General features: G+C 37.2%; 1 protein-coding gene across 1 annotated transcript in view; it reads left to right on the top strand.

Moving 5' to 3' along the window:
• Tmtc2 (transmembrane O-mannosyltransferase targeting cadherins 2) overlaps nucleotides 1-11,860 on the top strand; it is a 409,491-nt gene extending 397,631 nt beyond the window's left edge. Inside the window, exon 12 of the mRNA XM_036169974.1 lies at nucleotides 9,271-11,860. Within this exon, the coding sequence (XP_036025867.1) occupies nucleotides 9,271-9,450 (180 nt within the window). The 3' untranslated portion in view covers nucleotides 9,451-11,860. The remainder of the gene's footprint in view (nucleotides 1-9,270) is intronic.
• The last annotated feature ends 569 nt before the right edge of the window (nucleotides 11,861-12,429 follow it).

Below are 12,429 nucleotides of genomic sequence, written 5' to 3'. Positions count from 1 at the left end.
TTGTTCTCCCACTACAGTGACCTGGGATTTTACATGATTACTGTGACATATTTGAAGGGCTGCCCCTCTGTCCAAAGTCCATCATATGGCTCCCAACATGTCTACCATCACTCACTCCCCCAACACACACACACACACACACACACACACACACACACACACACACACACACACACACACACACACACACACACACACACACACACACACACACACACACGGTGATCTTGTTTCAAGGATTCCCATTTTATTTATGACAGATTTTTTTATATATATATTTGAGATAGGATCTCTGTAGCCCTGGATAACTTAAAATGTATTTTCTTCAGCTTGCCAAATGCTGTGTATACAGGATTCAGCCATCACCCCTGGCCATATTTTTCAGTTGAGAAACACCGATAGCAGGATATGATGCTATACAGCTGTAACATCAGCTCTTGGAAGGCAGAAGGAAAAGAAAGGCCATTTCAAGGCCAGCCACGACTATTTGAGGAGTTCCAGGACTGGCTGGAGCCTGAATAACACTGTGTCAAAAAAATAAGAATAAGAATAAATAAAAACTGAGAGAGGACCTTGGTTTCTATATGACTTCTTCCCCATATTCCCTACTCTACTTCCTTCCCCTCTCCCCCACCCAGTGTATCCCTTCTGATTCCATTATTACCCCTGTATGCCCTTGCATTCTGTCCCCACCCCACTCCCTCCCACAGCTCTTTACTAATTTCTTGGCATGAATACCCATGGTATTCCAAATGACACACTATATAGCTGAAGATTCAAATCTACCCTCCTCAAAGGAGAGAAAACACACCATTATTTGTCCTTCTGGGGTCTGGGTTCCCTCACTCAGAATGATTCTTTCCAGCTTCCTCCATGTATCTGCAAATTTTATAATTTAGTTTTTCTTAAATAGTTGAATAATAAAATTCCATTGTGGGAAATATAGGACATTTTCCATTGGCCGTTCATGGTTTGATGGACGTCTGGGCTGTTTTCCTTCATGGCTATTGCATGAAATGAACACAGAGAACAAACTATCTCTATAGTAGGATATAGAGTCCGTTGGGTACATGACCGAAGATGGTATATCTGAATCAGATGGTGTGTCAATTTCTAGGATTCTGAGGAATGGCCACATTGACTTCCGCAGAGGATGGATCGCACTCCTCCAAGCTAGGAATAAACATCCCTCTCACATTCATCATCATTTGGGTTTCTGTTTTGTCTTGTCTTGTTTTTGTTTTCTATCTAAGCCATTCTGACAAGGATAAGACAAAATCTCTAAGTGGTTTTAATCTGCCTTTCCTTGATAGCTAAGGATATTGAACTTTATTTTTTTTAAAAAAATGTTTTTTAACTATTTGTATTTCATCTCTTGAGAATTCTTTATTTAGTTCCATGCCCCCCCCCCCTTTTAACTCGGTTGCTTGTTTTCTTGACATTTAGGGTTCTGTTTGTTATTTGTAGATTCTGGAATGAACCTTCTGTTAGATGAACAGCTTGCAAAGATTTTTCTTCCCCTCTGTAGGCTGCATCTTCAGTTGAATGATGTTGTCCTTTGTACTGAGGCTCTTTAGTATTATAAGGTACCATTTGCTAATTGCTGTTCGTAATGTCTATGCTATTGGTGGTCCTGTTCAGTTTTCTTGTACAGGATACTTTTGGCTATCCTTGGTTTTCTTGTTTTTCCATATGAAGTTGAGTATGATTCTTTCCAGGTCTGTGAAGAATTGTGTTGGTAATTTGATGGGGATTGCATTGAATCTGTAGATTGCTTTTGGTAATCCTGCCTATCCATGAACATGGGAGGTCTTTCCATTTTCTGACATCTTGTTCAATTTCTTTTTTCAGGGACTTAAAGTTCTTGTCACATAGGTCCTTCACATGCTTAGTTAGCGTAACCCCAAGGTATTTTATATCATTTGTAGCTATTGAAAAGGGTGATGTTTCTCTGATTTCCTTCTCAGCCTGTTTGTCTATTGTATATGGGAGGGCTACTGATTTTTTTTTTTTTTAGTTGATCTTGTACCTGCTACATTGCTGAAGATGTTTATAAGCTGTATCAGTTCCTTGGTTGAATTTTGGGGGTCACTCATGTATACTATCATGTCATCTGCAAATAGGGAAAGCTTGACTTTTTCCTTTCCAATTTGTATCTCCTTAATCTCCTTATGTTGTCTTATTGCTCTGGCTAGAACTTCAAGTACTATATTGAATAAGTATGGGGAGAGGGGACAGCTTTGCCTTGTTCCTGATTTTAGTGGTATTGCTTTGAGTTTCTCTCCATTTAATTTGATGTTGGCTGTTGGCTTGCTGTAGATTGCCTTTATGTTTTTGTTTTTGTTTTTTTTAGAGCTGAGGATCGAACCAAGGGCCTTGCGCTTGCTAGGCAAGCACTCTATCTACCACTGAGCGAAATCCACAACCCCTATATTGCCTTTATTATGTTTAGGTATGTTCCCTGTATTCATGATCCCTCCAAGACCTTTATCATGAAGGGGTTTTTGTCAAATGCCTTTTCTGCGTCTAGAGAGATGTTCATGTGGTTTTTTTTTTTCTTTGAGTTTGTTTATATGGTGTATTACATTGACGGACTTTCGTATGTTGAACCACCTTTGCATCCCTGGGATGAAGCCTACTTGATCATGGTGGATAATTGTTTTGATGTGTTCTTGGAGTCTGTTTGCCAATATTTTATTGAGTATTTTTGCACCATTGTTCATGAGGGAGATCAGTCTGTAGTTCTCTTTTTTTGTTGCATCTTTGTTTGGTTTAGGAATCAGGGTAATTATAGCCTCATAGAAGGAGTTTGGTAATATACCTTTTGCTTCTATTGTGTGGAACAATTTAAAGAGTATTGGTATTAACTCTTCTTTGAAGATCTGGTAGATTTCTGCACTGAAACCATCTGGTCCTGGGCTTTTTTTGATTGGGAGACTTTTAATGACTGATTCTATTTCCTTAGGGGTTATTGGACTATTTAAATGGTTTATCTGGTCTTGATTTAACTTAGTATGTGGTACCTATCCAGAAAATTATCCATTTCTTTGAGATTTTCCTGTTTTGTGGAGTAGAGGTTTTTGAAGTATGACTTGATGATTCTCTGGATTTCCTCATTGTCTGTTGTTATGTCCCCCTTTTCATTCTGATTTTGTTAATTTGGATGCTCTCTCTCTGTGTCTTTTGGTTAGTTTGGATAAGGGCTTGTCTATCTTGTTGATTTTCTCAAAGAACCAACTCTTTGTTTCATTAATTTTTTTGTATTGTTCTCTTTATTTCTATTTTATTGATTTCAGCTCTCAATTTGATAATTTCCTGGCATCTGTTCTTCCTGCAAGACTTTGCTTCTTCTTGTTCTAGAGCTTTCAGGTGTGCTGTCAAGTCACTAGCATGAGATTTCTCCAACTTCTTTATGTGGGCATTTAGTGCTATGAATTTCCCTCTTAGCACTGCTTTCATTGTGTCCCATAAGTTTGGGTATGTGGTGTATTCATTTTCATTGATCTCTAGGAAGTCTTTAATTTCTTTCTTTATTTCTTCCTTAATCCATTGGTGATTCAATTGAGCATTATTCAGTTTCCATGAGATTGTAAGTTTTCTGTAGTTTTCGTTGTTGTTGAAATCTAACTTTAAACCATGGTGGTCTGATAGAACACCTAAATGGAAGAAAGGAAAAAAGATGTAAATAGAAGTGTTTCCTTGTCTTTTGTCTTTTGTTTCTGTTTGTTTGTTTGTTTTCGTAGTTGCTAGCATCAAATCCAAGGCCTTACATAGGCTGGACCAACTCTACTATTTGCTTATACCCTACAACTTCCCAGGAAAACAATTTAAGAGAGATTTTAAGGTTCAGTTACCAAAATTTAACAACTGAATGTTATATGATTGTGTATATAGTAGGCTTAGGAGGCAGTGATTCAAGGGTGGTGTACCCAGGAGTCTGGTTTTATGTTAGACCATTTGCTCATCAGTTGGGCAAAACAGGAATAACAATATCTTCTGGAATGAGGAATCCAATGTATCTGATATTATTTCAGTCCACATCATGCTTTTCAGCAAGACCTGTATTAAAAATCATCAATAATTATTTATTAAATGTCTGCTAGATATACATAAAAACTTACACAAGAATCTCTTTCCACGTGTTCCCTAATATTTATGCCAATAATTTTTAAGCATCATGATACAGTCATTTCTCTTGTCAGTTCAGTCAAGTAAGCAATTTCAGCTGAACACATTTGAATGTCACCATTGAGTTATTTGGCAACTACTTTAAAAAGGAGCAAGAATCCATTAATCACTTTCAGTATGTAAATGTGTTTATTTGTAAATTATATTCAGAAGGAAAGATGAAGGAGGTATCTTGGAAACATTCCTCCAATGCATAGTATATGTGTTAGGAGGAGGAGGTCATGCTGATGTCAGGCTTTCTCTATCAAATGGTATCTAGTTTACACACAGCAAATATAAGGTGCTAAAAATAATTTCAGCAACATGAGCAGATCCTTTGGAAATGAATCAATAAAACAGATTGGAAATCATAGCATTTATTAGGTAGAAATGTTGAGTAGTGCACTCTGTTTCCACGCTAGCATAGTTTGTCCTGTGAGAGATGAGTCTCCTCAGGGGCTAATGGGTTATATACTGACAAGTCTTTTTCTTCCTCTGGACCCTCCAATCCTGTACATCTTAGTCCTGTTCCAAAAAGAATCCAGAATTCCCAACTCTGTACCTTCTTATGTCACCAGTACTTGTCCTTCAGAGTTTCTTTTCAATATTATGAGATGTGCTAGTGATAGAAAAAATTACCTTATGCTCCCAGATACCCTTTGAGTTTTAGAGGGTGTCAAGGACCTTGGGCTATAATCAGACCTCCATAACCTTTGTGTCTTTGCTCTATTCTACCCTAGTAGAGGTCCATCATTTTAATTCCCTTCTCCAACATTAGAGAATCAAGCCAAAGACCACAGTAAAATAACAAGGCACAACTCTCTAGGGACTCGAGAAAAGACGTCATATGCTGCCTCCACATGGCTGCCAGTCATCCCATTTGATGTAAAGCATCTGTCTGCTTCAAGGAAACAAGCGAGGTCTGGCTCTCTGTTCTGGCCTGTGAAGAAGGAGTGGCCTCATTTGTTGTATTAAGCCAGGAGCCCTGTGTTAGAGGGTTGTAAGCTGCTGCCTGCCATGGTTAACACGCTGAAAATTTCATCGGCTGTGTTCAATAAAGACCATGTGTATGAGGGAAGACATTGGCACTTGTGGGTGTGTGTCTCATCCCCAACCCATGAGCTGCAGCTGGCAGAGAGCAAAGCCACCAGTATATAATAAAATGGATTGCCACCCAAAGTTCTTTCATTCACTTCCGTAGCCAGGGAGGCTTGCGGGCTGTTTCGACACCATCTCTTTCTGTCTCCTAGCATTTAATCATTTACAGCTCTGTTAATAAAATTTCATTTGAACGTTTACTGTCTTAAATCATTATATGCCTAAAAGGGGAATTCTACTTTACAAGGTGATAGATACATGATCTGACATACTTTGCTCTAAAGAATATGCCTCTTCTAAGCAATTTCTTTGTAAATACTGTAAAATGGTAGCATCTTTGATCCAGAAGTGACCTTTACGGCAGTGCTCCTAGCATGTTAATGGGAATAAAAGAACCTGAGGATATAGTTAAAATTCGCATTCTGAATGCATAGGTAGGGCCAGCAATTCTGATTTTCTATCTAGTCCTGAAGTGGTACCAACACTACTCTCTGAACTCAGTTGTTTTGCTGGAAGACCAGAAGTTCATCAGGACAGTGGGTATGCATTAAGCCACAATAGTCACCACTTTGGAGGGAGACACATGACAGGCTTGGGAACAAAAGCCACTTGTCTTTGGATAAAGCAATGTTATTTATATGTTATCTATGTTATGTGTTATTTTTATGCTTTTAGCCAAAACTTATAATTATTTATGTCTAAATCACTGTTGACACTTTCAAAGCTGTTACTTTGGGTGCCAATGTCCATTACTTTAGTCATGTTTTGGGATGTCTTATGCAGTATATTATATAGGCTTTTGTATGTCTAAAGTAATTTCCCAATTAAAATAGGTATTTATAATACAAAATGTTATGATTATAATTAAATGTGTAACCTCTTAAACTATGGATGTTCTTAAAACACGCACATAACTAGTTTATAGATATTTTTGCTCTTTAGGGAAAGCAATTAACAAATATAAATGACTTTCCTTGATGTACCATCCCACATTAATTTCATAATATAGATTTAGGATTATTTTTATTTAATGAATAACATGCTATGATGTGAGATACTAAATTAAATTTGTTTCAAAAGCACCATTGTAATTAGCATTTAGAAATCATTCATCAAGCAGATTTAGCTTCCTTATTGTATTTTCTTAGAATAATACTAAAATTAATATTTATTCATCAACTAATGGTAGGAAGATAATTCCAAGGGACAGAAGAACCCTTGGGCTATAGTTTAGAAACAATAATACAGGATATATGTGTAACTCAGATGGTGTATACCCCAGTAGTTTTCATTTCCATCTCTTATAGGAACAGCCTCCAAATGACTAGGAAGTTAATCCAGGCACAAGCAGACAGGAACCCCTGGCGCATGTTCAGGGATACTCAGAAGGAGATTTTTGGTTGGCAGTTTTGAAGGGATAAGGCAAAGTGGGGAAAGAAGGAAAGAGGGGCATTATGATTTCATTCTTACATTATCTCTTTAGTAACCAGATGGAGCAAATACTTCTGTCCTCACTCTGGGACAAGAATTGAGGTCCCAGGACCACACCCAGCTTGTCCAGATATGCATTTCTGTATGGTAGAGCTGGCACGTGAACTGGGCTACCTGACTGCATAATCCCTGAGTGTTTCGAATCATCTCCCTGTATTGCAAATTGACGCATACACGTTACAGGTAGAGACACATTGGTAACACTATAATTGAGGAGATATAGACTGTACCCATAGAGCCATCTGGTTTCTTTCAGCCCAGTTCCTGAGCTTCTTCTACTTCTGGTTAACAAGGAATGGCCTCCAACAGTGATTCACTCACCCTATTTTAGCATCTCTTGTACTTGGGCCTGTGGATACATACATACTAAAATTTGGTAGCTGTTTATTGATAGTCAGTCATGTCAAGCACTGTGAGACCTAATTCAGAAATGTGTTCAGGCATTGAGGAGCTTGAGATGACAATAGTGGTGTAATAGCAGAGTTCCTTTAGAAGATGAAGTAAGTGGTGTTATTTTGGGTCACAGTGTAGAGCTTTTATACTGTCATGTAATTTAGGGCTGGGTATATTTGAATTGGTTTTAAAATTAGAAACTGACCATCTGTATTTTTCTTTATAAGTATGAAATCATCTTAGCCAAAAGGTTGGTGAAAGTTAGGCATAGCTTGTATTTGTGACATTATTTTTGGAAAGATAGAATGTAGAAAATCTTGAAAGTGATGGCTAGCAGTTTAGAACTCAGGAGAACTTGATGTATATGCAGAGACATTCTCTAGCCAGTGAAGTCAAAATTATGAAAATTACCAAGAAGCGTATGATAGACTAGGGAAAGTAACCATGACATTTGCAGAGTATCTACCTTGTAATTGTTTTCTAATATATGGATCTGTTTACTATTTTCATGTAAACATTCATTTCTAGAAACATTAAAAAAAAAACTGGGGTGCAGGAGGCTTTAGGCCACTTCACCAAGTTCGCAGTGGGTTAAGCGAGAACTCAAACCCAGATCTCCTCAAAGTAAAATCTGATCATGTTTTTTCCCTTTGTTTGCTATTCCACTCTCCCTAGCGTTGATTTGGTTCAGAAATAACTGTTTTTCCAGTAAACAGTAGGGTCAAATGAATTCAGCTAAAAAATGCACGCATTGTAAAAATACTAGATCATCAAATGATTGGAAATTATCTTTGGCTTTTGCACAGAGTGAAGGACAGTTAATGGGTGACACTATCTTCATAATGAAAGCACAATCAGAACATATAAACATTGTTTATCTGATATTTGAAATATATATTTATGTAGCTGCCAAGAAGTTTGCTTTCTATTAGGAAGACCCTCCTCAGGACAGGGCAGCAGCCCTTATATTTGTAGATAGCAAGCAAAATATTTTTCTCATCATGATATACTTTCATTAACAGGTATCTGAGAATTTGGAGATAAAAATCCTTGCAATAAACTATGGCTACCACAATTTATTTTAATTTCTTACCAATCTTTTTTTACCTGATAGTTTTATATTTCAGTTGTCATGGTATACACATTACTTAAGATTTTTTCTTCTTCTTAAGTACTTTTCAACAAGTTATATAAATGTTTTTTTTTTTAAGTTACATTTTCCTATACCATATTTTCAGTTGGTTTCCTTTTTGGTATAGTTTATTTTGATATATTTATATAAACATTCACCATTAGAAAAATCTAACAATTTAAAGTTTTTAAATGTGAGGGCCTTGTCTTGGGAAATATTTTAGTTTAGGTTTGGGAAAGGTGTTAAATTTAATTTTTTTCAGGGCTTCCTCTCTGAAAATAACAATAGATCTCATAACTTAATGTTCATACACAGAAAGGCTAGAATAGAGCCAAGAAGAGGCAAGATAGCATGGACACTGATTTTCACTTTTCCCTGGAATTTTCATGTCTTATCTTTGAAGTATATTTTTAATTGGTTTGCTTTCCTTTATGTGGTACTGGGACTTGAACCCAGGGTTTTAAGCAAGACAGGTAAGCACTTTGTCACTAAGTTGTATTTGAGGGGTTTTTTAGAAGATCAATTCTATCTGAATTTGTATTTATTTAAATTTGTTTCTTTTTAAACAGGGCCTTATGTAGTCCATGCTGCCTTATAACCCTCACGATATAGCCAAGAATGTCCTTCAACTCCTGATAGCGTTAGAGGGCTGTACCACCATGACCTGATACAGTTGAAAGTGTTTTTGTTATTGTTCCAAAAATCTGTCTGACTAGATTATTCAGTCTTTTTAATGTTACCTATGGTTTGCCATTAAAGAGAAAGGAAAAAAGATACATTTCCTAACTACCTGTCCTCCTTAAAGTACAAAGTACATAGGAGCTTGAAGATGTGTATTCTTCCTGTCTCTGTTTGTGTAAGTTGGTAAATTGCTTTCATCAGATGCCTCTAGACGTGGGAATCATCTGCATGAAAGGATGAGGATGTTTGTCCCTGAAGGAGATCTTGAAATGGCCTCTGTATCACTCACCTCCTCTCTCTTATTACAGTATCCTGCGGCTCTCATGAACCTAGGAGCTATACTCCATCTCAATGGCCGGCTCCAGAAAGCTGAGGCCAACTACTTGAGGGCTCTGCAACTCAAACCAGATGATGTCATCACTCAGTCAAATCTCCGCAAGCTGTGGAACATCATGGAAAAGCAAGGCCTGAAGACCTCCAAGACCTGACCCACAAGGACTAATCGCCTATGCTTGTCAAAACTGGCTTCATGAACAGAGAGAACTTCCCAGCAGTGCTGTGATAAAAGTTCACCGTGGACTTCAAGTCCAGGACAGAGGTCATCATGGTTACTGCCACTGCTGGGAGAATCCACTTTGCCATGGGCACAGCCCTTAACACCAAAAAGGGGAACATTGAAAACCTCCTGGAGGGTGTAACTGTTACCCATAGACTGTAAACCAGAGCACTTAACAGAATTTTGGGCGTTCTTAGAAGCGAGTGGGGAAATATCAGTTGCAGACATTATTCACTTTTGAAGGAAAATTTTGAAATTATACTGTTTCTTAAACACTGTGAGAGGAAGTCAGAGAGCCCATCCAGCCACAGTGAACTCGTAAGGCTAAGTGTGAAGATGGGGGTGATCAAATCATAGTGTGACTCCCAGTGACCTTATGCTGCTGCTGTCTTTCCTCCCTGGGACAGCCTGCTTATTGAAGCTTATAAAACTTTAGTTTTAACGTTGTGTCAGGATCTGTTGGAATCTGCGGTGGTTTCTTGACTCATACACATGAACATTTTATGATTTGAATGTCCTAGGCTTCCCAGTGTTGAACATCCTGTGTTTGTCATGTCTCAAAAAGAGCATGGAGAGCACAGCTAACCGCTTGTACAGGTGGTATGAGAGGCTTTGGGTGTGTGTCACAAGGCATTTTCATTTTGACATTGTCAGTATTTTCTCCAACACTGTTCAGTAGCTCTCATTGTATTAATTCTTTTGAAATTACCTTTTACAATGTCTATTCCTGGTTAACACACATGCTCATTAAGGCTGAAACAAAGGGACATTGTGAATGTTCCATTCCCAGTACCTAATAGTGACCATATCAGGCAAAGTCCTTGGTGCTTCCTAGACAACAGTTGTTATAATAAGTCAATGAAGGATGAGTGCATAAGGATTGTTGTTGGTTGTTTTGTGTTTTGGAAAGAGCTGGTATGAAATGCCCATGAATTTGTAACAGATGCCTAAGAAGCAATGGAGATGAATCCTTGAAGATTATCTTATTTTGCTCTTCCTGAAAGGTGTCAAAAATAATATTTTAAGATGTCATAGAGGTAAGAATCAGCCTGCATATATCTATGTCTTCTGCCAAATGATTTTCTCGGTTGCAAGATATCTTCCAGTAGAAAACTGAATATTTTATTTCCTTACCTAATACTAGGTATTTCAGTGATCATTTATAAGTTAAAAACTATAAAAAGAAACAAAATGAATCGGTTAACATTTTTGGCTTGTACCTAAAATTTGCTACTAAAATTAAATTCCTGGAACACCAGTCTATTAGCAACATCTTTGTAGAGAAATTAACTATTATATGCCCTACATATTTATTTATTTATTATCCAACCATAGCAAAATAACAAAAAAAATTGTTAAGCCAGTTATTTGCAACTAAAAATTAGCTTCTCTCCTTCATACTTCATGTATATATACATATATGATGAGTGGTTCTATTGAAGGGAAGCTGGACATGCAGGATGTACTATGTTTCTCCCTATATTATACATTGTGTCATGTATCTGAATATGGTAGATAAAGAATTTGAAGTAGTGGTCCTATGACATTAGTCTCTTTGTGAGAAGGACAAATGTAGTGAGAGTTTTTGATGAGATTAATGAGAAGGCCCTCCTACAATGTGTATATTATTTTGTAAACATTTCACTCAAGGGCCAGAAGTTAAATTATAACTAAATCACTGTGTTGTCAAAATAATATTTAACATTAACAACAGCAAACCCATGGTCAATCAAAATGGTGGGTTGAAGTATACGTTTCTATTTTCTAATGCATTGGCAATTAGGACAAAAGGAAAAAAGAATTTAATATAAGGCTATGAAGATAAATTCAGTGTCTAACACTTTTTATTTATTTCAATAGTTGTTGTGGCATTCTAGTCTTGACATCTTTTGTCTTTATTGTTACTGTTTCTGTTTTCCAACACTTAGTTCCTTTAGGTTCACTGAATTCACAGTAGCCACACTTCACATGACTCAGCTTCCAAGTGGAGTTAATAATTGGGTCTGCATTATAAAAATGCATAGATCTTTAATACCTACACGTCGCTGACACTTTTCATTACAGGGCTGGACTTAGTAACTGACCAACTCGGGGAAGGGAGGGCTGGGTTGTTAGAACATGATCAAAATGTCTCTGCTCAGGGATTTATGGTGGATCATTGCAGACAGTGCGAAAAATGTAGAGCACAAGACAAGTTTACTAAATTAAAATTTTATTTTTTTGAAAAACTGTTATTTGTATAAATTATCAAGATTTGTAGGCTTTCCTTTTGTAGAAATAATTGTTTTATGTGCCAGAGAATTTCAATTTTGTTTTGAACAATAAAGCATTGATAACAAATATGTTGTGTATTGCTTCTTCAGAACTCTTCTGTAGCACCAGCCCTTAAACTCTGGCAATCATTGTGTTCTGTTTTGTGTGAGACAACATCTCACAGAGTTCCCAGGGTTAATTTTAAACTTGCAGCAATTCTTTTCCCTCAGCCTCTCAAGTGGCTTGCACCACCATGCTTATCTTTTTTTTTTCCCCTCCTCCTCCCCCAATGCTTATCTTTTAAAGATTTATTTGTATTATATCATGTGTGTATGTGCAGGGCATTATATACATTATGTTCAGTTGCTCTCATTCTACAGATGTCAAATCACTTAGAGCTGTACTTAAAGGCATCAGCTACCCCACACAAGTACCGGGACCCAATCTCTGGTCCTCTAAACGAGTCATTGTATATTATGTGTATTAACTACTTTTCTGTTGCTCTGATAGAACCTTCTGACCAAGGCAACTTAAGGAAGAGAGTGTTTATTTTGACTGCTGGTTCCATGGGGACAAATGTCACAGTGGTGAAGTGAATGACCATAGGCAGTAGGCGTAATGACAAGAACAGGAACCTTGAGAGTTCACCTCTTAAAAC

This window comes from Onychomys torridus, chromosome 20, assembly GCF_903995425.1.
Source record: "Onychomys torridus chromosome 20, mOncTor1.1, whole genome shotgun sequence".
In the NCBI taxonomy this organism is placed as follows: Eukaryota; Metazoa; Chordata; class Mammalia; order Rodentia; family Cricetidae; genus Onychomys; species Onychomys torridus.
Note: the sequence above shows the minus strand (reverse complement) of the source record. Positions and strands in the feature narration are given on the sequence as shown.